Below are 27,443 nucleotides of genomic sequence, written 5' to 3' on the forward strand. Positions count from 1 at the left end.
CACACATTTAAAACATTAAATGTACTTTGGCAGAGACAATGACTGCTGTATTAGTGGTTGGTGTCTACTACAGGCTACCTGATCAAGGGGAGCCTGTTGACGAAGCCTTCTTACTCCAGCTACGGGAGGCATCTTGCTCGCAGGCTCTCATCCTGCTTGGGAACTTCAACCACCCCAACATTTGCTGGAAAAGTAGCACGGTGAGCTGTAGGCAATCCAGGATTTTTCTGGAGAGCACTGAGGATAACTTATTAAGCCATGTAATAGTCCTACAGATGGGATGCGATACTGGACCTGTTGGTCACCAACACAAGTGAGCTGATAGGTGACGTCAAGATTGGAGGCAGCCTGGGCTGCAGTGATCATGCACTGGTGGAGCTCACATTCCTGAGGGATATGGGACAGGTGAAGAGCAAAGTCAGGACCCTGAATTTTAGGAAAGCAAAATTGCAGCTCTTCAAGGAGTTAGTTAATAGGACCCCCTGGGAAAATGCCCTCAGGGACAAGGGAGCAGAACAGAGCTGGCAGATCTTTAAGGATGCTTTCCATAGAGCACAAGAGCTCTCGATCCCCAGGTGTAAGAAATCAGGAAAAGAAGGCAGGAGACCAGCATGGCTGGGTCAAGATGTGCTGGTCAAACTAAAGGGCAAGAAGGAAATGCACAGGCAGTGGAAGCAGGGACAGGGATCCTGGGAAGAGTATAGGCATGTCACCCGACTGTGTAGGGATGGGGTCAGGAAGGCCAAGGCATGGCTGGAGCTGAACTTGGCAAGGGATGCAAAGAATAATAATAAGGGCTTCTACAGATATGCCAGCCAGAAAAGGAAGGTCAAAGAAAGCGTACCCGTCCTGTTGAACAAGACTGGCAAACTGGTAACAAGGGATGGGGAGAAGGCTGAGGTTCTCAACAACATTTTTGCCTCGGTCTTCACTGGCAGTCTCTCTTCCCACATCTCTCGAGTGGATGGACTGCAGGATGGGGACTGGGGGAGCAAAGTCTCTCCCACTGCAAGAGAAGATCAGGTTCAGTGACCACCTGAGGAACCTGAACATGCAGAAGTCTATGAGACCTGACGAGACGCATCCCAGAGTCCCGAGGGACTTGGCTGATGTAGTTGCCAAGCCACTCTCCATGATATTTGAAAAGTCATGGCAGTCAGGTGAAGTCCCTGGTGACTGGAAAAAGGGAAAAGTTGCACCCATTTTTAAAAAGGGGAGAAAGGAGGACCCTGGGAACTACCAACCTGTCAGCCTCACCTCTGTGCCTGGGAAGATCACGGAACAGATCCTCCTAGAAGCTATGCCAAGGCACATGGAGGACCGGGAGGTGATTCGAGACAGCCAGCATGGCTTCACCAAGGGCAAGTCCTGCCTGACCAACCTAGTGGCCTTCTATGTCAGAGTGACTGCATCAGCGGACAAGGGAAGAGCTACGGATGTTGCCTATCTGGACTTCTGTAAGGCCTTTGACACAGTCCCCCACAACATCCTTCTCTCTAAATGGAGAGATACGGATTTGGTGGGTGGACTGTTTGGTGGATGAGAAGTTGGTTGGATGGTTGCCTCCAGAGGGTAGTGGTCAACAGCTCAATGTCCAGATGGAGGCTGGTGACAAGTGCTGTCCCTCAGGGGTCCGTATTAGGACCAGTACTGTTTAATACCTTCATCAGTGACATAGACAGTGGGATTGAGCACACCCTCAGCAAGTCTGCAGATGACACCAAGCTGAGTGCTGCAGCTGACATGCCTGAGGAATGGGATGCCATCCAGAGGGACCAGGACAAGCTCAAGAAGCGGGCCCACGTGAATCTCATGATGTTCAACAAGGCCAAGTGCAAGGTCCCGCACCTGGGTCAGGGCAACCCCTGGTATCAATACAGGCTGCGGGATGAAGGGATTGAGAGCAGCCCTGCTGAGAAGGGCTTGGGGGTACTGGTGGATGAAAAGCAGAACACGACCCAGCAATGTGCACCTGCAGCCCAGAAAGCCAACTGTATCCTGGGCTGCATCAAAAGCAGCGTGGCCAGCAGGTCAAGGGAGGGGATTCTGCCCCTTTACTCCGCTCTGGTGAGACCCCACCTGCAGTACTGCATCCAGCTGTGGGGTCCTCAGCACAAGAAAGACATGGACCTGTTGGAGCAGGTCCAGAGGAGGGACACAAAAATGATCAGAGGGCTGGAACACCTCTACTATGAAGAAAGGCTGAGAGTTGGGGTTGTTCAGCCTGGAGAAGAGAAAGCTCTGGGGAGACCTTATTGTGGCCTTTCAGTACTTAAAGGGGTCTCATAAGAAAGATGAGGACAAAGTTTTTAGTAGGGCCTGTAGCAATAGGACAAGGGGTAATGGTTTTAAACTAGAAGAGGGTAGACTAGATATGAGGAAGAAATTCTTTACTGTGAGTGTGGCGAGACACTGGCACCGGTTGCCCAGAGAGGTGGTCAATGCCCCATCCCTGGAAACATTCAAGGTCAGGTTGGACAGGGCTCTGAGCAACCTGATCTAGTTGAAGATGTCCATGCTCTTTGCAGGGGCGTTGGACTAGATGACCTTTAAAGGTCCCTTCCAACCCAAACTATTCTATGATTCTATGATTATTTTATTCTACCCCCACGTGTAATGTATTTTTCAGCTAGAGAGGAACAGATAAAGATAAATACACATTTCAGGTGTAAGAGCACATTGTACAGACTGCAGCCCATCTGCAAGGACCACAGCTGCAGTAGAAAATAAACAGCGATAAGGAGGAGGTGTTATCTCCATAAAATATTTCCTATCAGATTATATTTACCAATAATTTGAGCACACCAATGGGGGTTGTGGAAGAGGATGGTCTGGACAATAGAAACAGATATGTGAAATAGAAAATGAGATGTGGCATTCATAATTGGAAATACAGACTGCATCCTTTCTGAAGTTACAGGCTAACATGCATTCAATACTTGCCCCTCTCAGGGCAGTGTGGGAATGGGAAAGTCTGAGCTGTTCCTCCTGTTTTTTATGTATTTGATTCTCCGACATTATCACAAAAGATTTAATCAATATTGTTGCTGAAAATTGTATTACAAAAAAATATTAAAACCTAGCTCAGCAATATTTTGTCCAGGTCTGTAAAAACAATTTAAAGTACTGGCTTAGATTCCAATTGAAATGTAAATTGCAACAAAAATCCTAACTTAATTATTTGCAAAGCAAGACTTACAAGAAAATAAGGATCTTACACACTCACCCTATAGGCATAAGCATTTCAGGGGCTGACTCTGTCCAGGCAGATTAGAGCAGCCTTCACAAAGCTGCAGAGATTTCTGTTGTTACCTCCACAGAGGAATTCTGCAAACCCATGAATCGCTCACACAATGCAATTACATGGCTGTAAATGGGGCTAAATAATTTAGAAATTAAACAGCAAATGGGAAAAGCCCCCAAATTTCCCAAACACAGAACTTTGTGTTTGCAATTTTTAACTTCAGTTCAAAATCACTAACTTCTTCCAGTGACTTTTCCCAGCTCCAGAGACTGATCACAGGTAACATCAGCAGAATTTTTCATTTGTGAGTGTGGACAGAGCTGCGGCCTGGCAGGGTGGGAGAAGGCTGCGTTTGGCTGGACGGGCGAGATCGGCATTGGAGCTGGCAAAACCAACACCTTCCGTTCGCAAAACCCGTTCCATTGCGTGATCACAAGTTGGTTTTCGTTCGGGTAGGAACAGTCCACACCGGGAGCGGAGAAACTCGGGGCCAGGGCGAGCACCCAGACATGCGGAGGGAGCAGAGGGACCCCCAGCCCCCCCAGCTCCCCACTGGCCATGGGTGGGGGGCTGCTTCCCCAGCCAGAAATGGGGACCACGCCTGGGTGGGTCACCTCTTAAACCACGGGCCATAATTAAGGAGATGAGCAGTGTGACGGGGCAGCCCCTTGGCTATTGTCCCCCAGCCTCATCCCCAGGGGTGGTGGGGCCCCAAAAACAACCCGGGGTGGGGGTCAGGGCTGCCACGTCCCCACCAGCCCTCCCTACAGGGCTGGGACAAGAGCTTTGCCCCAGCTCCACACCCCTTGCTGCCAGCCCAGCCGGACCGCCTGGGGACCAGCACCCCACAGCCACCCCCGGCCAACCCTCCCAGCCAGAGCCCAGCTTCCCTGTGCAAGCCCTGGATTACCCATCTTGAGGTGAATCTGTCCCCCAACTGGTCATGAGCTTTACCGCCTGTTTCGTGAACGAGTTAATTGCTCATCACCCCCAGGCAGAAGTCCGGCTCCACTCCCCTGCCCCAGCGGGACCCTCGCTGCCATCACACACAGCAGAGCGGCTCCGCCAGAGCGGTGCTCCCAAAGCCGGCGGAGCCCTAATAGCTTCCACCAGCCCCCACCGCCGAGCGCTGCTCTCCCTTTTTAATTAGGGAGCCTCCTTCCCCCGAAAGGTGCGCTCCCCCACCAGTTCACCCAGCATCCCCCAGCCCAGCGGGACTCCTGAAAGCTCCAGGCCTTGATTAGCTCTTCCTTTTAATTAGTCTCATTCAGAGGTGTTGCCTCCTTCAACCTTGGGCTGCCTTTGCTTTCTCTCCCTGACCTGTTAACTGAACCTGGGGGGCAGCGGCTGCCTCCCCCTGCGATGGGCTGCTGCCCACGAGGAGGTGACCTTCCCTGCCAGGTCCCCTCCTCACCCGCCACCGATGCTACAGCAACCCCGGGGTGCGATCGCTGCCCCGACCCGGCCCCGCTCCCCGGCCGGCTGTGCCCCACCAACCTGCCCACGAGCCATCGTGCCCCAGAGCCGCCCCATCGCCAGCCCCGCGTCCTGCTCCAGCCAGGTTTGCAGATAGGACGGCTTGAGCACTGCTAGATTCATGCAGGATCCGTGCCGAGTGGACAGCTAAGCTCACGGTGTGTTACTTTATGTTAAAATTCTGCCCTGGAACTGGATTCCATAGGAAATGATGCAAAAAGCAAATCTCAGTTGATCCCATTTCAATATAAACCCCAGCCTCTAAAAACCGAGCCCCTCAGCTTGCTAGACAAGAATACAAGAACCAATTTGGCAACCATTTCTTTAAAAGCTGTGCTTTCGGCCTGGCATTTAGGTTTAGTCAGGAACTTAAAAAAAAGCTCAGTAACAAACACTACGGACTTGGAAGATACCAGGCTGCATGCGGAAGTTAATCTCCATTTCCCTCCTTCCACAAAAACCAGTATTTGATCAAAGATGATGAGCAGGGTTACCTGCATGTCTAACCCCTTTAGGGTGGAGGTCATTACACAGAAAGGATGGGTATGCACTGCTTTTGCTATTTAAGAAAGCCTAAAAGATACTAAAGAATACACAATAGTGCCTTTAACTATGGTGACCTACCCGCGTGGTGACATGCCACAGGGGACTGCGAGGTCCATCAAACCCCCAAGAGCCAGACGCTTCTTACCCAGAGCAAACGGCAAGATTTTGTGGACTCAGACCCTCTTTATAACCTAGTCCCGGTGTCAGGGTCTGCCTTTGCAGCTTACAGGGAACTGAGGACCGACAGAAAAGAACAGCATTCTTGTGGTCTTTCAGCTACTCAAACTGCAGTGCAAGTACCGTGGAGCCTCTCCGTTAGTTCTCCTTGCTAACTGTGGTGGTTTGGGATTTTGCATGTTACCGTTTCTTTTTCAGCGATGCTGTCAGTCATAGACTCAAAATTACCTGTTTCATTCCTTGTCCTGGGGCAGATCAGATACCCAATGCTTTTGTCTCCATCACCTGTAAGGAAGGAACCCTTATGCTTCCTTCAGCACCTCCCCTAACCCACCCTTTCTTTCTTTCGTGGTTTCCCATCAGACAATACAACCTACGCCAACAACTGACAAAACCGCCACCACCCTCTTCATAATCACACCTATAAAATCCGTTTCGAATCAGAAAAAGCAGTTGGCAGAAGCTATCAAGAATTCAGCTCACACAACCCCCTTCTCCCTGTGCTGGGTTGAGCTCCCAGACCTCCCAGTGTACTTCTGCCTCCTGCTCAGCGCAGCGGGGTCTGCAGGCACCAGCGGAATCCAGCCCAGCCCTTCACCATCCTTCCTGAGCATCCGTATTGATGTCTGCCCCAAGTTTCCCTTCCTGCACCTCAGGCTCAACACTTCCACGTCAAAGCCCGGGATTCATCCCGGCTCCACGAAGCGTCCCAACACATGCTCCCCCAGCTCCGCAAGCCTCATTCCTAGGGAGCGACCCGGCTGCGAAGCTTCGGGCTGAGGACACACACTCTGGCCCTCCAACTGCCTCGGCAAGCCCAACCGTTATGAGGCATTATATAAACCACGGGCACCATCACCCCCTTCACAGATGCATTTCAACATGAAGCAGCTTCACCTCCATTTTCCAAGGAGCCCGTGTAAGCGTGCTGGAGCGTTCGTGCCCGACACAGCCGAGAGGCACACAGTCCCCACAGCCAGTTCTCATCTGCCGCACAGCTCCGATTTCCACCCCGCGCTCCCACAACCAGGGTTTGTGGACAGGGCCGGGTCTGACTCTTGTCCCTCAGTTTGATAATCACCGTTCTTCACCCTGTTCTCTCCTGTGTGTTTATACACTAGAACATATTCAGCCAAATTTGGATTGCTATTACCACAACAGGTAAATGCATTCCAATTCTTTTCCCCTTGGAAGGTAGCGACAAGTCATCTGGGACATAACACCATCTCTGTTTAGAAAAAGCACTTTGGCAAGCACCCTTACTATTCAAGAAGTTTTATCTCAATGTTGTTTAACAACCTCCTTCCTTTAGCCCGTGATCCTTGTATTTTACTAAACCAAATTTCCCTAAAGCTGGTTACAATCAACCTTTTCTTGTGAAGACTAAGCAAAAGTCTATTTGCCACTACCGTTTCAACCACTGTTTCTTCTCCCTCATTGAACAATGGATATCAGCTTTTCCTTCCTGGCCTTTACTTTCAAAATGCAAAACAATTACTAGGGATTTTAACACAAATTTATTTCGTGTCCTCTATCCATGCATGACATTACCCTGCACCTTATGCCCTTGTCTTCTTTTTCACACAGCTCCTTTACTTCAGAGTTGTGGATGATAACCTATGAGTCTGTCACCCACACACTTTGGGTTAGTTTTCTGTTTGGTCATTTCCACTTAGATTTTCAAATCGCCTTCTTTCCTGCCTGAGCTTTTCCAGCTTGAGAGTTGCTGCCTCTCAGTATGTTCAAACTGCTCAGACACATTCAGCCTCACCTGAAGATGGGAGGTGAGGTACGTTAGCCCAAGGGTTCTCTGAAGACAGATACAGGGATCTGTGAACGTTTCTGTGGAATGGACCACACTTACCTTTAGCAGATGACGAAGCAGTATTGTTCCAGAAGGAACATATGAAATTTAGTCACTGACTCAAACTGTTTCTTATGGCTGAGCAACAGTCAAAACCTACTTTGCTCTGTAAGCATGCCTGCCTTCACTGTGGTAAAATCATCTTCACTGGATTTCACCACCTGAAGTCAAATGTGTTCCAGGAGCATTTACCCTGGCCCAGAGCGCCCTATTCAGATACATCCCTTCACACTACTGGAGGCACTGCATAAAAACTTCAGAAATTCAGCCAGACTTCTGCACGACTGTCAGTAAAAATCACCTACTCAGGCCTGAGCATAACTGCATTCCAGGTGTCTTCAGCTCAAAAAACTTGGAAAAAAAGTTATCAGAAGAAACTCCATGTGCAAACTAAATTCACAGGAGACTGAAAATCATCAGTAATACTGCTATAGCACTCTGAAAACAGAGGAGTTTAACTGAGCTTTGACAGGCATCGACTACAGCTTTTTCAGCACAAAGTTATATAAAAATACACAATTTTGCCTGTTTTTATAGAGCTATTCCATAAAGAAACTTTCAAAATTTTACTTCTATGCAAGTTTACTAATTAGTCTGAACCTTGATAATAAAGCATACTTAATACATTCCAACTCAAGTAAGAATCCCATTTCACCGAGTCCTAAATTTCCTGCATTTCGTTAGGCCAATGGAACAGAGAACAGTGCAAAATAAATCTTGTGTTTTCCATAGCCTCACCATCAGGAGCACAGACTATGCAAAGGGAGAGTCTGAGGTTGCTTTACCTTCCCATACACCTGGTGTTCTCTCTGGCAATACCAGTTCCCTGGACCAGACATAGGAAACACTGGATGAGCACATTTAACGACTAATACAGACCTGTGCTTTTTGATTCTGGGAAGTAAAAATTCAGTAGCTTAACCAGAAAGCCTGCTTTACCTTCTGCAGAAAACACCTGAAATCCACCAAGAATGCCTTGACATGAAAAGGTGCAAACTACTCAAGTGAAATCCAGTACTAATTCTGGTTTGTTCTTGTTTTAACCATCAGAAGTACAGGATGCTCAGTCTCTAACCCAATATTTAAAGTGTGATAGTCACCCCATTGAAAAGCAAGATGAATTATTATTATTTTACTATTTCTGTACCGCTAAATACCCCAGTAACAGTACCTATAAACAACGACACTTTTTGAACAAAATAGTCTCCGCAAGCAGGAAGCCCTGAAATGGTGCTTTAATTTATCGTACTTTGAAACAGAACTCTTTGGGGGCAAATCCCATAGCCAAACAGTCGAGGGCTTTCACTACTGAATTAGGTTGTTATGCCCTTAATGCACAATGAGAAGTATCTCTTACCACGCTGGCTTTCTGACACTTGAGCAACACCCACCACTGCCACTGGTTGTTTTTGTTTGTTTGTTTAAATTATGCCTGTCTTAAAATTATCAAGCTAAATAAATTGGCATTTTCTAGCTTTCCTGTCATTGTTCAAAGCAGAAGCCTGCCTTTCTAGTGGGCCCCCTTCTGCCAAACTCATCTGCTGAACCCCACATTTAATGGAAGGGTTAGTTCTGTATCATGTGGCACCACTGTATGAAAATACTACTAATAAAGCTTCTATTTAAAAAACACAAACATCTTGGTGATCAGCATCGTTGAGAGAAAATACAGATTACAGGGGATCTTAAAGTATATGTGTAAATGTTTGCTGGCAAATTACAACAGCTTTCTAAACGAACTGGAACAATGTTGAAATGTGACAGCTTACTATCTAACATTGGTTTAAAATAGTCAGTACCAGCTGTTAATAGTGGCTGTATTTTTGAGGCCATATACTACCTTTTACAATACAAAAACAAGTCCACTTGGCACATGAAAGAAGTGCACCTCTTGGCGGCAGTACCTCCCCACATTGCATCAGTTGAAAAGATTTGAAGTCCTGCCATTCTCTTCAAAACGAAACCCGCTGATATGCTATTTTTCATAGACGTTAGCTACCAGCAAGCTTTTACAGGTAGCTTTTTTCTGTCACTACTCTTTTCTCTGCTAATGTTCAGCTATCACTGGAAATCTCATCACATTGGATAGTTTACTGAAAACTTTTTATTGTAATCAAAAAGTGACATAACAGGGCTGTAATGTATTCTGCAAATCATTCTGCTGATATTTTATAACTGATACCAGCTTTTTCTGCCAGGCAATTAAAAAAAAAATTCAAATGTGAAAATTTTCACAGTACAGTAAACTCCACCCAAACTAATTAACGGTGGTTAAAAATAAGATGCCCCAGCAAAACCTTTCATGTTACACGGTCACAACTCACAATTCTGTACAAAATGTTCACTTTTATAAAGCTCTGATGTAAAAATCAAATAATCAAGCAGCAATATTTTAAGTGCAGCACAGGGTCTTTCATGTCATTATTTACAACGCTTGAATTCGTTTACATTTTAACAAAATTTAATACAGATGACTTAGGAATTAAGTCATTTTTTTATTATCTGTCATTCTATGTAGTGACAGATTTCACTTTTTGGTCATCTTTCTCTTTATCTTTGCTCTTCTTCGATTTTTTCTTCTTGTGTTTGTGTTTTTGGCTCTTTTCCAATTCCGTTTCATTTCCAATGTGTTTCTTATGCTTCTTGTGTTTCTTATGCTTCTTGTGCTTCTTCTTCTCTTTTTTCTTTTTCTTTTTCTTACTGTCTTGACTCTCTCCTGAGCTGGCACTGCTGCTGTGGCTTCGAGTCTGACTCTCAGAAGGGCTTTGACTACGGCTGCGGCTAACACTGGGACTGCTCTGACTTTGACTTCGGCTTGCTTCAGGCTGGTCAACTGCAGCAGGTGCTGCTGTATCCTCTTTCACCTTATCAACAGCCTTTTCTTTCGGTTCTTTAGGATTTTTTCCTGCAGCTTCCTCCTCTTTTGCAGATACATTACTCTCACTGTCACTTTCATTGTAGTCTGGTACAAATGCAGCCTCATCAGTCTCTCGAGTTAGATCAGAAGAGAGCCGTGAGGAGCTGCTTACCTGAGGCTTGGGCTTGACAACACTTTTATCGTTTTGTCCTGTCATGCTCTCTTTCTCATTTTTTACATCTGGCGATTCTTGTCTCAAAGGTGGTTTATTACCAGCCGGCTCTTTCTCTTTATTGCTCTTTACTTCTGGTACATGCTTCTCTTTCTCTTTTCCTGAATTTTTATCTAGAGGTTTGTGTTCCTCCAATGTACGCTTGGAATCGTGAGCAGCTTTGTGATCAGACTGCTTCCGCTCACGTGCAGGACTGTAGCTGCTCCTTTTGGCATCTCCAGTGCCCTTTTTGGACGGCTCTGCTCGTTCGTCTCTTGGCTTACTTTTCTGTACTGATGTAGATTCTCTGTTTCGAGAAGGGGAGTCTTTTCTCCTTGCTAATTCACTCTTTTCATCTCTACGCTTGGAACTAGAATGATCTCTGTTGCCATCATGGTCAGATTTTTTGTCTCGGTTAGGAGTAAAGTCTTTAGCAGTGGATCCACGGCCAGTATCATGTTTCTCTGAAGATCTGCTGTCTTTAGAAGATTGAGAAATATTTTTTCCATTTCCTTGTTCAGTTGCACGTTCTGAATGGTCTTTTTCTGGCTGAACACTGCTCTTTCTCTTCTCAGAAGTGTCCTTGTCTGACAAAGAATGATCCCGGTCTTTGGTTTTTCCTTTTTCATTCGACACAGAACTTTTTGAACTTTTTGCATCATGCTGGGAGCTTTCATAAGTCACCTCTTTTGTAGTTTTCTGTGTTTTCTCCAAAGGCTCTGTCTCTTTTTCATTGTGTTTTACAGGGTTTGGTGGCTTAACACTCACATTTTTTATAACACTAGCAGGTTTTCCTACGTTTGCGGGCACCTGGGTGGATTTAATGTCTTCCTCTTCAGACTCAAAGTCATCTTTATCCCACTTTGACTGAGGGACCTGGATCATAATAATGACATCTTCAGCCGGAGCTGTTATATCATTATTATACTCCTCCATGGTCTTAATGACAGTTCGTTTTGTATCTGGCTTTTCTTCAGTCTTTCTAACAGGGCTTCCTCCAGTAGAACTAGTGCTAAGAGGGGAAAAAAGCATACATTAGTAACGGGTAAGATACATGCATCGCCATCTTTTGTAACATTCTGTAAAATGGCTTTTGTTTCGATTTTAGATCTTCAGCATTTTTTCAAAAGATGTTCAATTAAGGGAACACACAAGAGAAAGGATGAGTCCACTAGCTAAGATTATGAGCAATCAATTAATTTAGTATCTTGCTACTACACATTTAATTAACAAAGACACAAGATTATCAGATTGGGGACCGTCTGATCTGGTAATTCCTTCATGTCCTATTTCTACCAATGGCAGATATATGAGATATACATTCTTGTCTCAACATGTAAGCAAGCAGTTATGGAGAGGTGTATACAACCAAAGTTTTACCCTCATGTCCCAGTGTTGTTCTTTAGAAAAATCTATGTTTTAAAAACTTTTTAGAATATGAAGACACCATCTTAGTCTCCAGCAATGTCTCAAATATTCTTGAGTTTGCTTAGTCCTGCTTCTTTAGACACTGAAATGTAAGTAATAACAGCTCCACACTAATCACTTCCCCCCTTGCCACATCACACAATGGAATATAGAAGAGAAATCTCCAAGGTGGGTGCCAAAAAAAGTTGACACTGAGCTGGAAGTAGTGTAGCTGTGTCAACATGGCACTGTGCTCAAAGCTAAAATCCGTATAATATATTGGCAACCAAGCTGCTATTTCTGCAAGATATAATTTCGTGTCATACTGACAAAAGTAGATCATTACAGTACCTTGCAGTTTTTAAAATGCAAAACATTGCATGGTATAGACATGTCTGTTAACCTTGCCTTTAGCAGCAAGCTGGATTTGAAAGAAGACAGAGGGGACACCTCAGAGTCAACATGTAATGAATAAGAAGTGGGGGGGGGGGGGGGGGAAGTCCCAGAAGTAAGGGTCAAACATGTCACCAATCAATTAACCTTATTAGCTTTCTGTGCAGTACAGACTGCTTGTTTTCATTAAAAAAAAAAATTGATTTTGACCAAAGTACAGTTTAACAGGAAAGATCACAGATTATTCACTCATTTAGCACAGATTTAGCTGTTCCTTTCCTTAGTCACCATACAGAATTTCACAGTTTGGGAGGGGGAGAGGAGGAAAGAAAGAATATGAAAAGAAATGAGGTACCTGGTGTAATCTACAAGAGTGGTACTAGATCCATCAGCTGCTGTTACTTTTCTTCTCACTTTTCCCTTCGCTTTTTCTTGTTTAACTTTGCTGCTGCTTGGCTCAGGTTTCTCAACAGGTTCTTTTGCAGGTGGCACATTTTCTCCACTCACAATCTTTTTGCCAGTTTCTCGGTTAAGTTTAATCTTTTTTGCGGGATTGTTAAGAAAAGCAGATTTATCCTTTTCTGGAGTTCGCTCTCCTTTTTCACCATCAGGCTCAGTCTTCCCCTTCGGCGATGTTTTCGATTCAGCAGCTTCTGGTTTAGAGACCTTTATGGAAGTGGCTTCATGTTCTTTATCAACCTTTTCATCTGCTTTTCTTTTTCTTTTTTCAGGTTTTGCATCAGAAGGTTTGCTTTTTTCAGCAGGTTTTTTTGACTTGTCTTCTTTGTTGGAGGGCTTCTCCGACTTTGTTTCTTTTGGATGGTCTTTCTTTGCCTTTTCCTCCTTGGCTGGTCTGGTTTCTGGGTGATCTTTTGTCGCTTTGGGGTGAACTTTCCGTGGGGTACCAAGAGCCTTCTCATCCTTTTGAGAGGAAGATGTTTTAACACTGTCTGTCTTTGGCAACTCCTCCTTCGCTTTTTTCACAGGAGGTTCCGTTCGTGGAGATTTTTCACGATCGGCGTCCACCTTCTCTTGGGAAGTTTTAGCTGGTTTTATTACACTGTCTTTCTTAGGAGGAACAGCCACTTCTACTTTCCGCTTTGTCTTCTCAATTTTTGCTTTTGGCTTATCCTTCTCTTTTTTCTCCTTTTCAGACACCGGTTTGAAAGCAATAGAATCTGCTTCCATAGGCTCATCTCTCACAGGGGTGGCATCATCTCTGCTTGGGAGCATGAACAGAGTGTCCGTTTTAACGTCTTCTGCTGTAACTGGCTCTCTTGGTTTTCTTGCACCTTCTAACAACTCAGTATTGGGAAATCCTTCGTTCTCATCCCCTTTTCTTCTCTTTCGGTGTTTTTTATGTTTATTTCCTTTGCCATCTCCCAGTGGATTTTCCACCTCCTTCTCTTTTGATTTTGTAGGATCTTTGATGCCATGGCTCTCTCTTCCAGAAGGTTTTTCAGGGTAATTTCCAGCTATATTACGATTTCTATGGCTCTGCCCACCAGGATAATCCTCCCTACGTCCCCGAGCATATGGTGAATTCTCTCGTCTGGTCCCAGGTGGACCAAACCTATCTGGAGAAAAGTTCTCTCTGTTTACTGGAGGTCGAGGTTGAGCACCAACAGCATAGCCCTTGTAAAACTTTTCATACCATTCCCTATAGTTCCTTTCCCATTCTCTGTACCTTTCCTTTTCAAATGGATCTCTAAAGTCAACAGATCTGCCATAGTAAGCTTTCATATCATATGGTGGAACTTCTCTGTATCTGTTAAAATACTCCCTTTCTCCTTCCCCTTGAGGTATAGTCCGTTTAGTGGGAGACTGGCCTCTAAATACTGGAGACCTTGACCGTGAATGGTATCTTCTGTATGGGGGTGATCTTGACCTTGAACGGTGATAACCATGTGACCTTGACCTAGAACGATAGTTACGACTCTTCCCTTTGCCTCTTCTTGGATATGGCGGCGATCGTGAGTAGGAACGAGAATGGGAACGACTAAATGATCGAGAGTAGGAGCGAGAGCGGGAAGAACCTGATCTTGACTTGGAGTAGGTATACGAACTTCTAGAGTAAGATGAAGCACTATAGGGAGACTTGGACCTTAAAAAAAAAACACAACACAAAAAAAATAAATGAAGTTAATTCAAAACAGTCACTCTCCCCAATTTTTTTCCTCCCAAATTTGGTTTGGTTTTTTTTCCTCTCCATATGCTTATGTCAAAGCTTCTTTCAGCTGCTGACATAATGCTACTGCAAATTGAAGAACTTGATAACACGTAAAAGTTTCTGCTTACAAGACAGAACAGCTGCTGCTTTGTTAGTGTAAAAACATACAGGAAGGGTAAGTCTATTTCCACTCACTTCTATCACATGAACTACCATAGCTACTGATTGATTTAAGGTGGTGTATACTGGCCTCTACTGGTACATGAACACGCACATTTTTCACTACTCGGCAACTACACGCAGTGCAAATCATTTTTGTTGCAGTAAGATGCAAAAAGAGCAAGTCTTAATGGCTACAGCGCAGCATCAATCATCAAGAAAACACGATTTAGCCTGAAGACAGTAAAGCTCAATTTTAAAATGCCAGCTTAGTCTATTTAACTTCACTACTTATTTGGCAATTTGTATAGGATGCAAAATACTTGTACCGCAGTCTTACATACAGTACTATTTAATCAACACTTCTAGCCAGATGTCCTAGCAAAATTTTGCTCGTACCTCTAGCTCTAACCGAGGCTAGTGACTGCATTTCAAGAAAAGTCGTATCTAAAAGCTTCTGAACTCAGCCTCTAGTAATATGACTCAATGCCATTACTCTAGGAAAGATACTGACAGCATTACTAATAGAGAGCTATTCAGACTCCTGCCCAAATGATTTTTCAGGATAGAAAACATCAGCTACCCTGAGTTTTTTCTTCACAAGTTTTAATTTTTCTTAAAGAACCATTTCACATTATTCTGCATATGCTCTTTAGCATCATTCCTCCTCTCAAAGTCCTTTACCAATTTAAGATTTCCCTAAAAACAAGTCTTATCTTTTAATTCCTAAGAAAAATTTAACAATGCCAACAAAATACTAGCAAAAGCCACCAGTTTGCAGTCCACGTTAAAGTCTCTCCGTGTACCCACATGAGATAAACGAAAGAGGAAATGAAGACAATTTCTCTCACATATGTCCTCCGAAGTGCTTTGAGATAATGGTTACAATCAGAATAGGGAGACACAGAAAATCCAGCAACTACACCTATTCAGTTTCTAGCCTCCTCACAGCTGTCAGGAGGTGAAGGATGTCATTATAGAGAAGCTTTAGCAAAAGAGACACCTGTTCCTTAACAACTGCTGCCAAATTAAAACTAACAGTCAACTGTAATCTCTGACATATTTGAGCTAGTAACCTACATATGAAACTCCTATCACTGCTAATCCCTTGAATCATCCAATCCATCTAACGATAGAGAGGTGGAGTGGAACTCCTCCTGATTCTTCTAGACAATCTGCTTCTCCATTACGGACATGTAAAGCAGTTACCTGGAAAACGAACGCCTACGCTCCTTTTGAATCTTTTTATATTCCATCAATTCCTTAGCAAAATCATTTGTAAACTCATCAAGTTTGGACTTTTTCTTTTCCCTGTTAAAATAAGTTTGACCTTTATTACAATTATAGTTTGACCTTTATTACAAAAAGACATCAAGAAACAAAACATGGCCAATATGAGAAAATGTATACTGCATGCAAATGCAAAAGGTGAACATCCTATTTAAGCAAAAACAGTTTAGAATTCCTACAAGTTTTAGGGAAAGTTTTAGAATTACATTTGTCTTGTTTTAGTTTTGCATGTTTACCATCTGCAATGAAAAAGTATATTGGAAGAAACACTATGTCATTTTTGCTTATGTCAGATGCACTTTAGTGTAACTGCAGTCCGATATGCTATCGAAATACAAAAATGAAAAACAACGCAACTTCATTGAGTCAAATACTTACTCCTCTTTAAGTCTCCGTTGTTCTCTGTAAAACTCCTCCCTAGATAAAGGAGGTGCTTGTCTCGTTGCGTTGGTATTTGAATGAGCCGTTGGTACTGCTCTTGGTACCCAAGCTGATGACAGGTTTGCAGGAGATGGGGGATATCCTGGAGGGGGGACAGTGTACCCAGCAGACGGAGGCTGACCAGGTGGAAACTGAGGAGGAAACGGTCTTGGTGGTACCCCCGGTGGAAGAGGAAGCGCATGGGCTGCTGGAGGATACACGGAAGGTGGAGGCACAGGCACAAAGACTGGTGTTGATGCTGGTAGTGTTGGGGCCCCAGTCCTTTGGGTACGTTCACTGTGCGGGCGGCCTCAATTTGAGCTTCTCAAGAAACCCCCACACATGTGTCACTGTTTGTTACTCTCTCTCCCCCCATTTTAAAGAGGAAAGCCAGTGAAGCGGGAGCATGTTGGCGAGCACTTCTTATTCTCAACTTAGGCATTTTTCTCCCTGCTTCCTGCCCATTTGAGACTACGCTCATTTCTTGATCCTCCTACTTGCCTTCCACATCCTCACCCCCAACACTTCCCTCAGTCTGCTCTCCTCATACTCAGCTTTGCGACTGTGGGTAGAAGCTGCCTGTGCTCAAGAGACTCACATCTCCCATGTGCCCACTGCTCCTCTGCCACTCCTTGATACACTTAATACTTCACAGTACTGCACAGATAGTAACTCATCTCTCAAACTTCTTTTAACTTGTTCCACATATGCTTCCTATGTTGCTGCCTCATGGTGATGTATTTGGCCTGTTCTTGTCCCTGGAATTGTTATTTTCTTGCTTACTGAATTTGAGATTTTAGGCAATCTGTGGGATGGATCCTGGGTTTTGATTTATCTTTAAGATTTTTATAAACACAATACTGCACCCTTACAATCTATCTGTAACATATATATACCAAAATGAAGGACTAACTTGACATTGTGATAATAGATAAAATGGACTCCTCTCTTTCCAACTGAGAGAAAGCAGCTTGGCTGTTTGAGATGACTAAATTGAAGAAATTCAAAATTGTCATAAAATAACAGCGCTTACTTTTCCAATAATTTGCTCAATCGGTATCAACCAAGTTGTTAAAGAAAGAATGTTGGAGGCTGATTTCTATTGGGAAATCAATTTCTACAGCCCTATTCAGCCAGTAATCAAAAGGGTGGCTTTCCATCTGATCTTTTAATTATATTTCATTTTTATAGGTAATTATGGCTTCCTCAAAAAGTGTTCATTTTTCAGAGTCCTCTTTTCAATTATGTACTGGAGTTTTATTTTAAATAATCCTACTGCAAGCAGAGACCCCCCTTTGTTAAAGCTAATTCAAATTAAGCCATTTAAAAATTAATTACTACTTGTATTCTCCACAACTACCTGTGCATACTTATACAACAGCTGACTTATAATGAAATAAGTTATATGTTATGGCCTAATTTAACTGGTTACAAGTAGTCACATATTGAATTTCTGTAGAATACTTACAGTTCCCAGCCTGGTCTGCCACCTGCTGAGCGAATTGTACTGGCTCTCATTGGATGACCTTTTGGAGTGGGGAGAGGAAAAAGAAAAAAAAAAATTCAGTTTATCTGAAGATCATTTATTTAGAAGAATTCCAAAGTTACATTTACTTACCAGTTGTGGGTATTGATTGTCCTTGAGGGCCCAGAAGACTTGGTAATGCTGGTTGTCTTAGTACAGGAACCTGATAGCCCTTGTGAATAAATGCAAACAGTTAGCAAATAAGCTCTACTAAAATACAACAATCACTGCATGTGTTGAAATAAAATTTACCTTCTCTTCCAACAAACTGCTGATTGACAGAGAGGAAGATTTAGAAAGTTCAGCGGCAGTCACCAGAGCTGCAGGAGGTATAACAGTATCAGCATCCCTACAACAAAAAACCAATTTTTTATTATTCAAACATTGTTTTGAAGTGCTACTTGAAATGTAAAGTCCAATGTGAGAAAAGGCTGACTACTGTAAATGGAAAAAAAAAAAATTAAAAAATAATCTTCACCAGATTCACAAACGTGAAGTTGGCTGATTCCAAATGAAGCACTGAAGAGAAGTCAATTTGGACTACTGGCATTTAAAGAGGAAGCTCACTGGAAAAATATTTTATTAAGCTAGCTGCACCTGAAAGGATTAGAGTACGTATAAGCCACACACTGAATTTCTGGAAGATGCAAGAACTGAAATTCTATTAGGAAATGTTTATGTGCTAGTTCAGAGGCTGCCTTAGAGGCTCTTTTGAATTATGATCCTTTGTATTCAACGGTACAGCTGAGCCTGACAGCCTTCTGGACAGAGTGGCTATTTGCATTCAAGGCATTAAGTTGAAAGGATATAAGCCCTAAACACTAGTACAGATTTTTAATGTATTTTCATATGACTTCACTGGGTTGCAAGCTTAGACCTTCACGTTTGTAAACACTTCAAATTTACAGTGTTTCAATGTTTATTATGCATCACTGACTACACTGTGTTTTACTGAGGATGACTGACTTATAATATTGATGATAGAAATACTGTAGAAAAAAGTAATGTGAAAACACCTGGTCAATTTTACCTATAATTGTGCTTTTACAATTTTCATGAAAATATTATTTCCTCAGTACTAAACAGAAATTAATGCACTCAGGAAGGTTTGACATAACTAAATGGTTACTTTAGGAATTGCTAGCCACTTAAAATCAAATGGCTCCTGGGGAAAAAAAAGTTCCCCTTTTAGGGTAAACCTGTACTGAATGACTGATAAGGGAACCAAACAAGAAATACTTCTGAGAAAATTCTTGCATGAGGCACACTTCCAATTTAAAGTGTCCTCATTCAATGTAAAAACAAAAAAAAACTTCCACAATTATCTGGAACTGTCACTAATGATACATAAATTGCTAGCTGAGAAGCTCAAGAAGAAGAATCTAACGTAAGCATTTTGGTGTCTTTCATATTCATGTTGATCTACAGATTTACTTACCGAAAAGGTCCATCTGGCTTTTCACCACGGAGAGATAGGGACACTGCTGGAGGGAGGTCGGAGACAACAACAGAAGACGGATTTACTGGCAGCCCAGCTGCCACAGATGACTGACCAGGGGCCAACGATGACAAAGCAGCAGCAGAACGAGAAGCCAGAGAAGCTAATGGAATCATTAGTGGATCCTGCTGTCTGGAAATTGTTGGCCGGAGTAGAGGCTGCAGGTTGCGTGTTATTGTTTGTCTCATGAGTGGTGGTGGAGGTGGTGGCGGTGGTGGCTGCTGCTGCTGTTGCTGCTGAATCTGCTTACGGAGCCTTTTTGTGTAGCCAGTTTCATTTTTGAAGTTGTTCACAGCCTAGAGGCAGAAAAACATTTAAAATAGGGTAATATGAAACTTCAGTACACATACAAACAAAAGCCTCCACAGCATAAAATTACTTGTGTATTCCTGTAAATGCTAAATCCTAAAATAAATCAACATACAGATATATGAAAACATCACATTAAACCCTGATAGAGTATCTGCATTTAAAGTACTTCAGTGTTAACACCAAATTTGAAAGTGAGGCAATCATGTTAAACAAAAGTGTGACCTGAATTTGCCAGATTGTCTTTAAAGAGTTGTAAGCTTCTGTAACAACAGATAATGTATTTGTAAAGTAAATTTAGCCTTATTCAATCTAGCTTTGCTTAAGGAAAGGTAAATTAATATTTTCTTCCCTTTCAGCTTTTTACAAATAGACTTTTCTTACAAACAGTTTATGCAAAAGTAATCATGTTACCTGGCGTAGGAACTTATTGGCAATTAAAGCATCAGGAGAAACATCTGTCTGATGACATGTGGGGCATGTATGTTCCTCAGATTCCAGTAATGCTGTTCTAATACCTGTGAATAATTAGAATCATCAAAACAGTTTTTAGCCAAACTAAGGAAATTTTTGTGTTCTAATAAATTATAAAAATATGTATACGATTAATGGGTGAATAATGGCCTTGAACTGAGAGCATGAAGCTATAAATGTTCAATAGTGTAAAAAATTTCTAGTATGTGGCAAATAACTATACGGTTTTGATATTTTACTACTGTAACATTTGAAGATGTAGAGTAGGCTGTGTCTTGATGTTTCAACTAGTCTTTTTTCCACTACCTAGTACAGTGAGAAGTCAACAACCTCAAGGTTAATGAATAAAACACATTTTAAAAAGCAATTAGCAGGTTTGAGTTCTGAAGGTTTTAACCAAGTCTCCTGTGGAGAAGAATGTGGATTAAATGCTTAACTATCCGTTTGTTGCAGACCACCGTAAGTCGCCAGAGTTGGATATGTAATTTTGTATGAGGGAAAGGGCTGTGGACAAACTAAATGCAATCAATATCTAATACTGTAATTACCTGCACAATTATGCACTTTTCTTATACTCATCCTTCCACATGTAAAGAGGATTTAACTAGATATGCAAGAAGCGAAAAAAAAAAAGCTATCTGCCTCCCCCCCCCCGCCTCCTTTATACAAGAAGAGCCCTTTCCTATTCAGGGTATATTTAAGTATTAAATAGAACTGGTAACAAAGCAATTTCATGATCCCCTATTTCTGCTTTCAGAAGATCATATTTGGTGTTTTGAATTAACAAACATGGGAGTAACACTTACATTCGTCACAATAACTGTTTCCGCAGCAGGGAATAACAACTGCATCAGTCATTATATCCTTACAAATCAGACATAGCAACTCATCTGGAATAGGATCATCTTCTTCTGAGGAGGACGACGGCTCCTCTGGTAAAAAGGGAGGCTTTTCCTTCTTTCCTATAGCATAAGCTTCCCTGGAGGGGCGTGGGGAAAGAAAAGGAAAAAAGTTAAATATGGGTAAAGGGAAACTTTTCCAACCTTTCAATTTTATCAAAGGAAGATAATAGATGGAATCCTTCTCTCTCCACATTAGCCTTCTAAAACACAGGCATTTAGTTTCAACCACTTTTCTAAGCCACAACAATAGAAGAGGGAGGAGGGAACAATTTTCCATCTGCAGAGCTCTCCCATTCATTGGATCAACTAAGAAATTAGCTCAGACTAGAAAAATATTTTTCTGACAGCTAGAAATCAGATGAAGTGAATCCCATCTCTCCTTTGCCAGAGGGTAAATGTAAATTGCAGGCTCAGGATAAAGCTAGTCTCCGAGTAATTACATTTTATAAATGAAAGACGTCTACGTTACAGCTTCTACAAAAAGAGATCCATGACAGAAAAACAGAAGTGCTACCAAGTGCATTTTAAAACAGCCACTGTTCTCAGCACACAGTAGTATTTTCTAGTTTACAGCACCAGGAAAATTTCAGTCTGTTTCACACATGCGATTTGATAAAAGTCAGAGGGGGAGGAAATCTCAGTCCAACAGCTACTTGTTAAATTTTGCAAGAAGCCTTTGAAACATAAAGCAGAGGCAAAATAAGCTTTCAGAGAGAATGATTCAAACGATAAACACTACTGAAATGTTGTGCAGACAGAGATTCTTAGCATACCACAAGTTTAACCAACTTCAAGGGGTATGAACAATAGGACCACCCTATTCTAATATTAGAAAGCATCGCAGGTTTCAAGGTTGAGATACAATAATTCCTCTCCTGTAATTACAGATACTGGTCAACTTGGTTGCATTGCCACTCAGGCATTTACACGTTTTCTCTTGTTCGCTTTTTGGTCAGTCTGATTAATTCCATACTTACGCATCAATAGTTGGTATTGCGTATTTTCCAGTGTTTGTCAACATAGCACCCTTTGTATTGGGATCTTTCACCTCCATCATGAAACTCCTTGGAATTCCTGTGCTCTTTTTAATTCTGGGAACAGACTCAAAATTTTTGTCCTGTTAAGAAAAGCAATGCAGACATACCTCATCTTAAGACTCACACTTAAAATGAGATTTCAATTATTATTTTAAGCAGCAAAACCTTTAATCCCTTCCTTTTACATAGTGTAAGGGTTGCTTGACTAACATACTTAATGTTCCTAAATGAATATACCCAGGATGTTCCAAAGGCTTGAGCAGTGTTTTGAACTCAACAGACATTCCTTGGCTTAACTTCAGGTTCCTTAAGGGTGACATATCCCCTAGCTCACCATCCAGTCAGAGAAGAGACACAAACCCATTCCTCCTCCAAAGCGCAATTTAGAGTCACAGCTTAATTCAGTGCTCTGAATCAGTCACTGGAGAAACTTATATTCACCATCTATATATGAAGACTGAATTCATACCTCATGAATATACATTCAGTGACTAATGTTAAATAGCATTAGTACTCAACCAAAGACTTGTGTAATTTAAACATGCAAATATTCAATAGATGGGGTCAACAGAAACATCTTTTTATATAAAATACTAAAAATTGTGAGCTGTCATAAAAAAAAGCTAAAACCAGAAAAATTTCCAATAATATTGAAACATATCCAAAAATACAGGAAAGTTCACAGAGAATAATCTATAGACATGTTTAATGCCTATGACCTAGAAAGAAGAAAATTTTACATTTATAATTCCAGGTTTCCCTTGAATTTGAAGGGCTTTGCAACACCGCCATATAACTGCTGTATTTCACCCCAAGAGAAACAATTCTTAATATTCATGTATTTGTTCAGTAACTGCCATGGTTAAAAAAAAAAAAAAAAATCAAAAACTTAAGCAACACCAGAAGTTCCCCACAATCTTACCCCATTTGTTGGGCAGTTCTTTATATAGTGGCCAGGTCTTCCACAACGAAAGCAAGTATACGATGGTGGAGGCGGACCCAAGGGTTTCTTCATGTAACTATAAGTTTTTTGGGATAAAAGAAAAAGGTATGCATGTGTGTCTTTCGTTAAACATAGCTACAATTTTTTCATAATCTTCAAAGGACAGATACGACATTATCAACACTTACTTGATTGGATCATATTCATGGCCAGACTGTGTCATCATAGCTTTTATTTTATCTTCTTCAGAAGCATTGGCTTCATCCAGATTGGCAGTCTGTTTAACAGGTAATTATTTGACACGCACATTAGAAACATATTTAAGCCCACACAGCCAAAGACAACACCACTCACTCGATCCTGTAAAGAGCAGCACAATGCTAGCTGAGGTTGCCTGAAAACAGCAGCCTGTATAAAATGCTGCTGTCCTGAAGATGTTCTGGGGAGTCCTTATGCCATTACATGGTGTTTATGTGCCTGTCAACCTACTTGAAAAGAGCATTCTTGGGCACTCAAAACCTTAGGCTCTGTTTGTACCTTACAGAAAGACTTGTGTAACCAATCCAATTTTCTTCAAAGTGGACTGAAGCTATGTGCAGAAAAAATACACTATCCAGTATTTTTAAACTGATTTTTAAGCTCCAGACTATTTGAAGGAGAAGATATCCACTGTACATTTAATTGAGAAAGATGTATGCAAGTATCATTATTTACATTTTGCAGCATTAAAAGGACACACAACTTGAGAGCTGGGGAAGTTGGTTTTGCTTGCTGAAATTCAGCTTATGACACAGAAGCATTAAAGGGAATCAAGCTTTTTTAATAATTCCTCAGCAAGACAAAAGATTCTTTTCAGTAGAAATTTGACCATCGTGTGCTGTAGGTAGTCCAAATGGCATGATCCCCCCCTACTAACTTCTTTATGTTAAGTGATTTAACAACAGTAAGGACAACCTGCAGTTTTTTCCAGTTGACTGTGTCCTTTTAACATACAAATTGTAATATAAGCCTTATGCAGAACTAGATCTTCAAATTATTGAAGCCAACTGATTTTTTTTAAGTAGTATTTGTTGAAACATTTTTATTACACACTAGTCCAGATACAAGCAGGGTCTAAGGGAGTGACTGCAAATTACTTGGACCTTCAAGCACCTATCATTCAGATCAACCACTCATGTTTTTGTTTTCATATGCATTCATTCACAAAAGCAACCAACTAGTTTCAACATTTTATTAAATGGTTGTTTCATATACACAGTTTTTTCTCAACAGTAACATAATCCAGATCAACATCTATGAAATCATTTCCATTAACATTTACAGAAAACTTTACAAATACTTGACTAATTTGTTTGAACCCAAACGGTTTACAAAACACATCCAAAAAACCACAAAACATTAGTAGGAATAGACCAAAATTCAAATATGGCATTTAATACATAGTAATAGTAAAACAGAAAACTGTTAACACATTGCCTCCATGCTAAGCCAGTCTACACTAAAGATGTTAGAGTAAGTAACAGTTTTGAGCTGCTTTATGTTATGTTCCTGTATTTTTCCGAAATATTTAAATTTTCTTGAAAGCTTAAATGTGTACACCACTTGGACAGTTTTTCACATTTTAGAGTAAAACTTCACATGAGTTTACAGAACCAAGGACACGTTTAGGGACAGCACTAATGGAGACCAATTTATTTTGGTGGTTACCTTCCAAAATTTTTTTTTTTTTTTTGGCCAAATGTACACAATTTAATATCTGCAGTGAGAGAGGGAAGAAGTTAGCAGTGGGAAGAGATTTCTCTTTCTTGGAAATGAACTCCAGCCTTTATTTTCAGAAGAAAGAACTAGCTACTCTGCATTAGGCCCTGCCTTCTCTAATCTTTGTAACTTTAAAGACTAGTAATTTAATTGGCTAGCACTACACCTTTTCACAAAGTGCAATCACTAGTGCTTTCCCAGACAAAGGTTACACATTGTTGAGCAAAAAATGCAAGCAGTTCCATAGCAAAACATGGCATTACAACAGTTTCAGAAGGTCACATCTGCTAATATGCCACACATACACATTGGTATATTCCTATAAACAATTAGGTACATTTACACAATTTACACAGTCTGCGTTCAAACAAATTAGATTGTGTTGTCCACTGTATATATACTACAATTTACGAAACTGTGCAGCATTCAAAGAATGGATCTGTAACTATAATGACTAGAAATTCAAAAATAGTCATGCAATTGTCCATGTTACAGAAACGCTTCTATTTTGGCTGTTGCAAACCCCCCCTGGAATGTCCATAACTTACAGCCAATTAAATTCTTCTGTAAAAATTGTGTTAGTTTCCAACGCAAAATTAACAAAAGGTATGAAAAACGGTAAACAGCTTCTGAAGTGCTTCTTCTTTGTGTCTTGAAGATGAGTAATACTGCAACATTATGTTGAGGCTGATAAGGTACTCCCCTTCTATCTTCCCAAACTGGGAACTACTCTTTACAGGATAGTATCAAGATATACACACATTTTAAAGTTAAAATAGATACTTTAAATTATTAAAAATTGAATTAAAGTTTTGTTCAAATTACAACAGTTATCCACCTATAGATCACAGTATAAATTTAAAAATAGGAAGCAAACACTTTTTTTTTTTTTTTTTTTTAAGTATTTGACAAGAATATATATATACCTTAGTAAGCTGGGCCAGAGAAATAGATGCAGAAGAGTCATCAATCTGTTCACAAAAAATTAAACACATATTCAAGTTCTACAATCAAAACATAGCAATCGTTAACCTCTACTGTAGTCTGAAAGTCTGTACTATATCCTCTGAGTGTCACTGAAAGAGGCATTTCCAACCTAGTGTAATTTGGTTTTATTCAAAACAAAGTCCAAACCTATGACAGCTTAAGAGAGTGCCTATGTGATTAGTAAGAAACTAAAATAACCAAACCCACTCAAGATCAACTTATTGCTCCAGAATATCTCAGAGAGGGGACCCTTGTCAAATGGTCACAACTGCTTTAAAGTCAAAGGGGTAAGGAAGCTGTCAATTTTTAGCTAAAAAGGATTTTAAAAAAATATTTAAGTTTATTTGAGAAGGAAGCATCACTACAGGAAACTTATTTTCAGTTTAGTTTGTAAATTAATCAGTTAATGTCTCATCATTTATAAATGCACATGGTTATGCTTTTATGAACACAGTAGCTGCCTGTCAGAATAAAGCACAGGCTTATCAGCCATGAAACAGGAATTCTGCCCCTCCTGTCAGTAATTTTAAAAACAGCAAACTCACCATACCCCACAAAACCCAAACAAAACCACCAATCTAAAACATCAGCCATAAAAGTAACCCACCACTTTGTCTAGAAAAAAACAACTGCTTAAATTATTTAAATAAAGGTGTTTATCATGACAGGTTAGCCTATAAAAAATGAGAAAACTGATTTCTTGTATTTTATTAGACCACAGGCCATACTATCCAAATTAGTTTGGGAAGTGTGAGAATTTAATATTTTCCTTGCTACCAGACCAAAACCAATTTTTAATAGCAGCCCAGTACTAAATGAACAAAAGCAAGAAAGTGTAAAGCACACTCTTGATGATGAAAACATGGATTCAGAGCACAATCCTGTAATTTTTTTCGCCATTGCACCCATACTCCTCCCTCCCAGCTGCCTACTGGAACAGCTTGCAGGAATGAAGTCCCCAGGCCACTAGTTAGTAATGGACTGCAGGGTTTATTGAGAACTAATACTGAAGTGCAGTTTTTCCACAAGTAAAAAGGGTAACTTATCTAGTTCCTTTTCCAGTATATTGAATTATATTATGCCACAAGCAGCAGTTAAGCTTACACTAGCAAAACATTATTAGAAAGACACTCGAATCACTGCTTATTACGTCTTAATTGCTCAAAAATGTAGAATAACATTTCTCAATGTTATTGAGGACCTCTCTCCTCAAGAGGTCACTAAATTGATCAGAAGAGAGATTAAAGCCCTTCCTTGGAAAAAGCTCTTGTCCTTTATTACCTCATGTAGTAGAAGAATTCAAGGGAGTAGTTTTAGCAGACTCTGGGGGAAAAAAATACCTACATGCGGAAGATGATTCCTCACTCCAGTTAATCATTCCTTCTCTATACGTTTAGGAAAGCACATACCACATTACTGTATTAGTAACTAAAAAGTTCTTGAAAACGTGCCTTTGGAGAGGAACACCCAGATCTGGAAAAAGAGACCTTCTTTCTGTTGCAAGTCTTACCAGAAGATTCAACTTTCCTTCTTTTCAGAACATTTTGTACCTAGTTCTGTTAAAAAGGAAGTCTGATCAAGTATTTTGAAGCTTCATGCTCCATATGCCACTCTTTTTTACATGTGGAAAAACAGGCCTATGCTCTCTCATGGCAGGCACAACCACTATCAGTTTGTAGTTTTTCAGAAGCAAACAAGAAATTAGGAAAGCTTTCTATTGGAGCCTAACATTAAACAGTCTAGTATTGACCAGTAACTGAAACATAACAGCTAATAAACTATTCATTAGCTCTTGT

General features: G+C 41.2%; 1 protein-coding gene across 1 annotated transcript in view; it reads right to left on the bottom strand.

Moving 5' to 3' along the window:
* Positions 1 to 9,393: 9,393 nt before the first annotated feature.
* Positions 9,394 to 27,443, bottom strand: part of RBBP6 (RB binding protein 6, ubiquitin ligase) — a 32,309-nt gene continuing 14,259 nt past the window's right edge. Inside the window, exons 4-18 of the mRNA XM_030002362.2 lie at positions 25,587 to 25,631; positions 23,091 to 23,179; positions 22,882 to 22,978; positions 21,900 to 22,039; positions 20,827 to 20,999; positions 19,961 to 20,064; positions 19,178 to 19,533; positions 17,992 to 18,088; positions 17,833 to 17,911; positions 17,683 to 17,740; positions 16,712 to 16,776; positions 16,173 to 16,524; positions 15,714 to 15,815; positions 12,531 to 14,279; positions 9,394 to 11,387 (exon numbers count right to left, since the gene is read on the bottom strand). Coding sequence (XP_029858222.1) covers positions 9,818 to 11,387; positions 12,531 to 14,279; positions 15,714 to 15,815; positions 16,173 to 16,524; positions 16,712 to 16,776; positions 17,683 to 17,740; positions 17,833 to 17,911; positions 17,992 to 18,088; positions 19,178 to 19,533; positions 19,961 to 20,064; positions 20,827 to 20,999; positions 21,900 to 22,039; positions 22,882 to 22,978; positions 23,091 to 23,179; positions 25,587 to 25,631 — 5,076 coding nt within the window. The 3' untranslated portion in view covers positions 9,394 to 9,817. The remainder of the gene's footprint in view (positions 11,388 to 12,530; positions 14,280 to 15,713; positions 15,816 to 16,172; positions 16,525 to 16,711; positions 16,777 to 17,682; positions 17,741 to 17,832; positions 17,912 to 17,991; positions 18,089 to 19,177; positions 19,534 to 19,960; positions 20,065 to 20,826; positions 21,000 to 21,899; positions 22,040 to 22,881; positions 22,979 to 23,090; positions 23,180 to 25,586; positions 25,632 to 27,443) is intronic.

Source organism: Aquila chrysaetos, chromosome 25, assembly GCF_900496995.4.
Source record: "Aquila chrysaetos chrysaetos chromosome 25, bAquChr1.4, whole genome shotgun sequence".
Lineage (NCBI taxonomy): Eukaryota > Metazoa > Chordata > Aves > Accipitriformes > Accipitridae > Aquila > Aquila chrysaetos.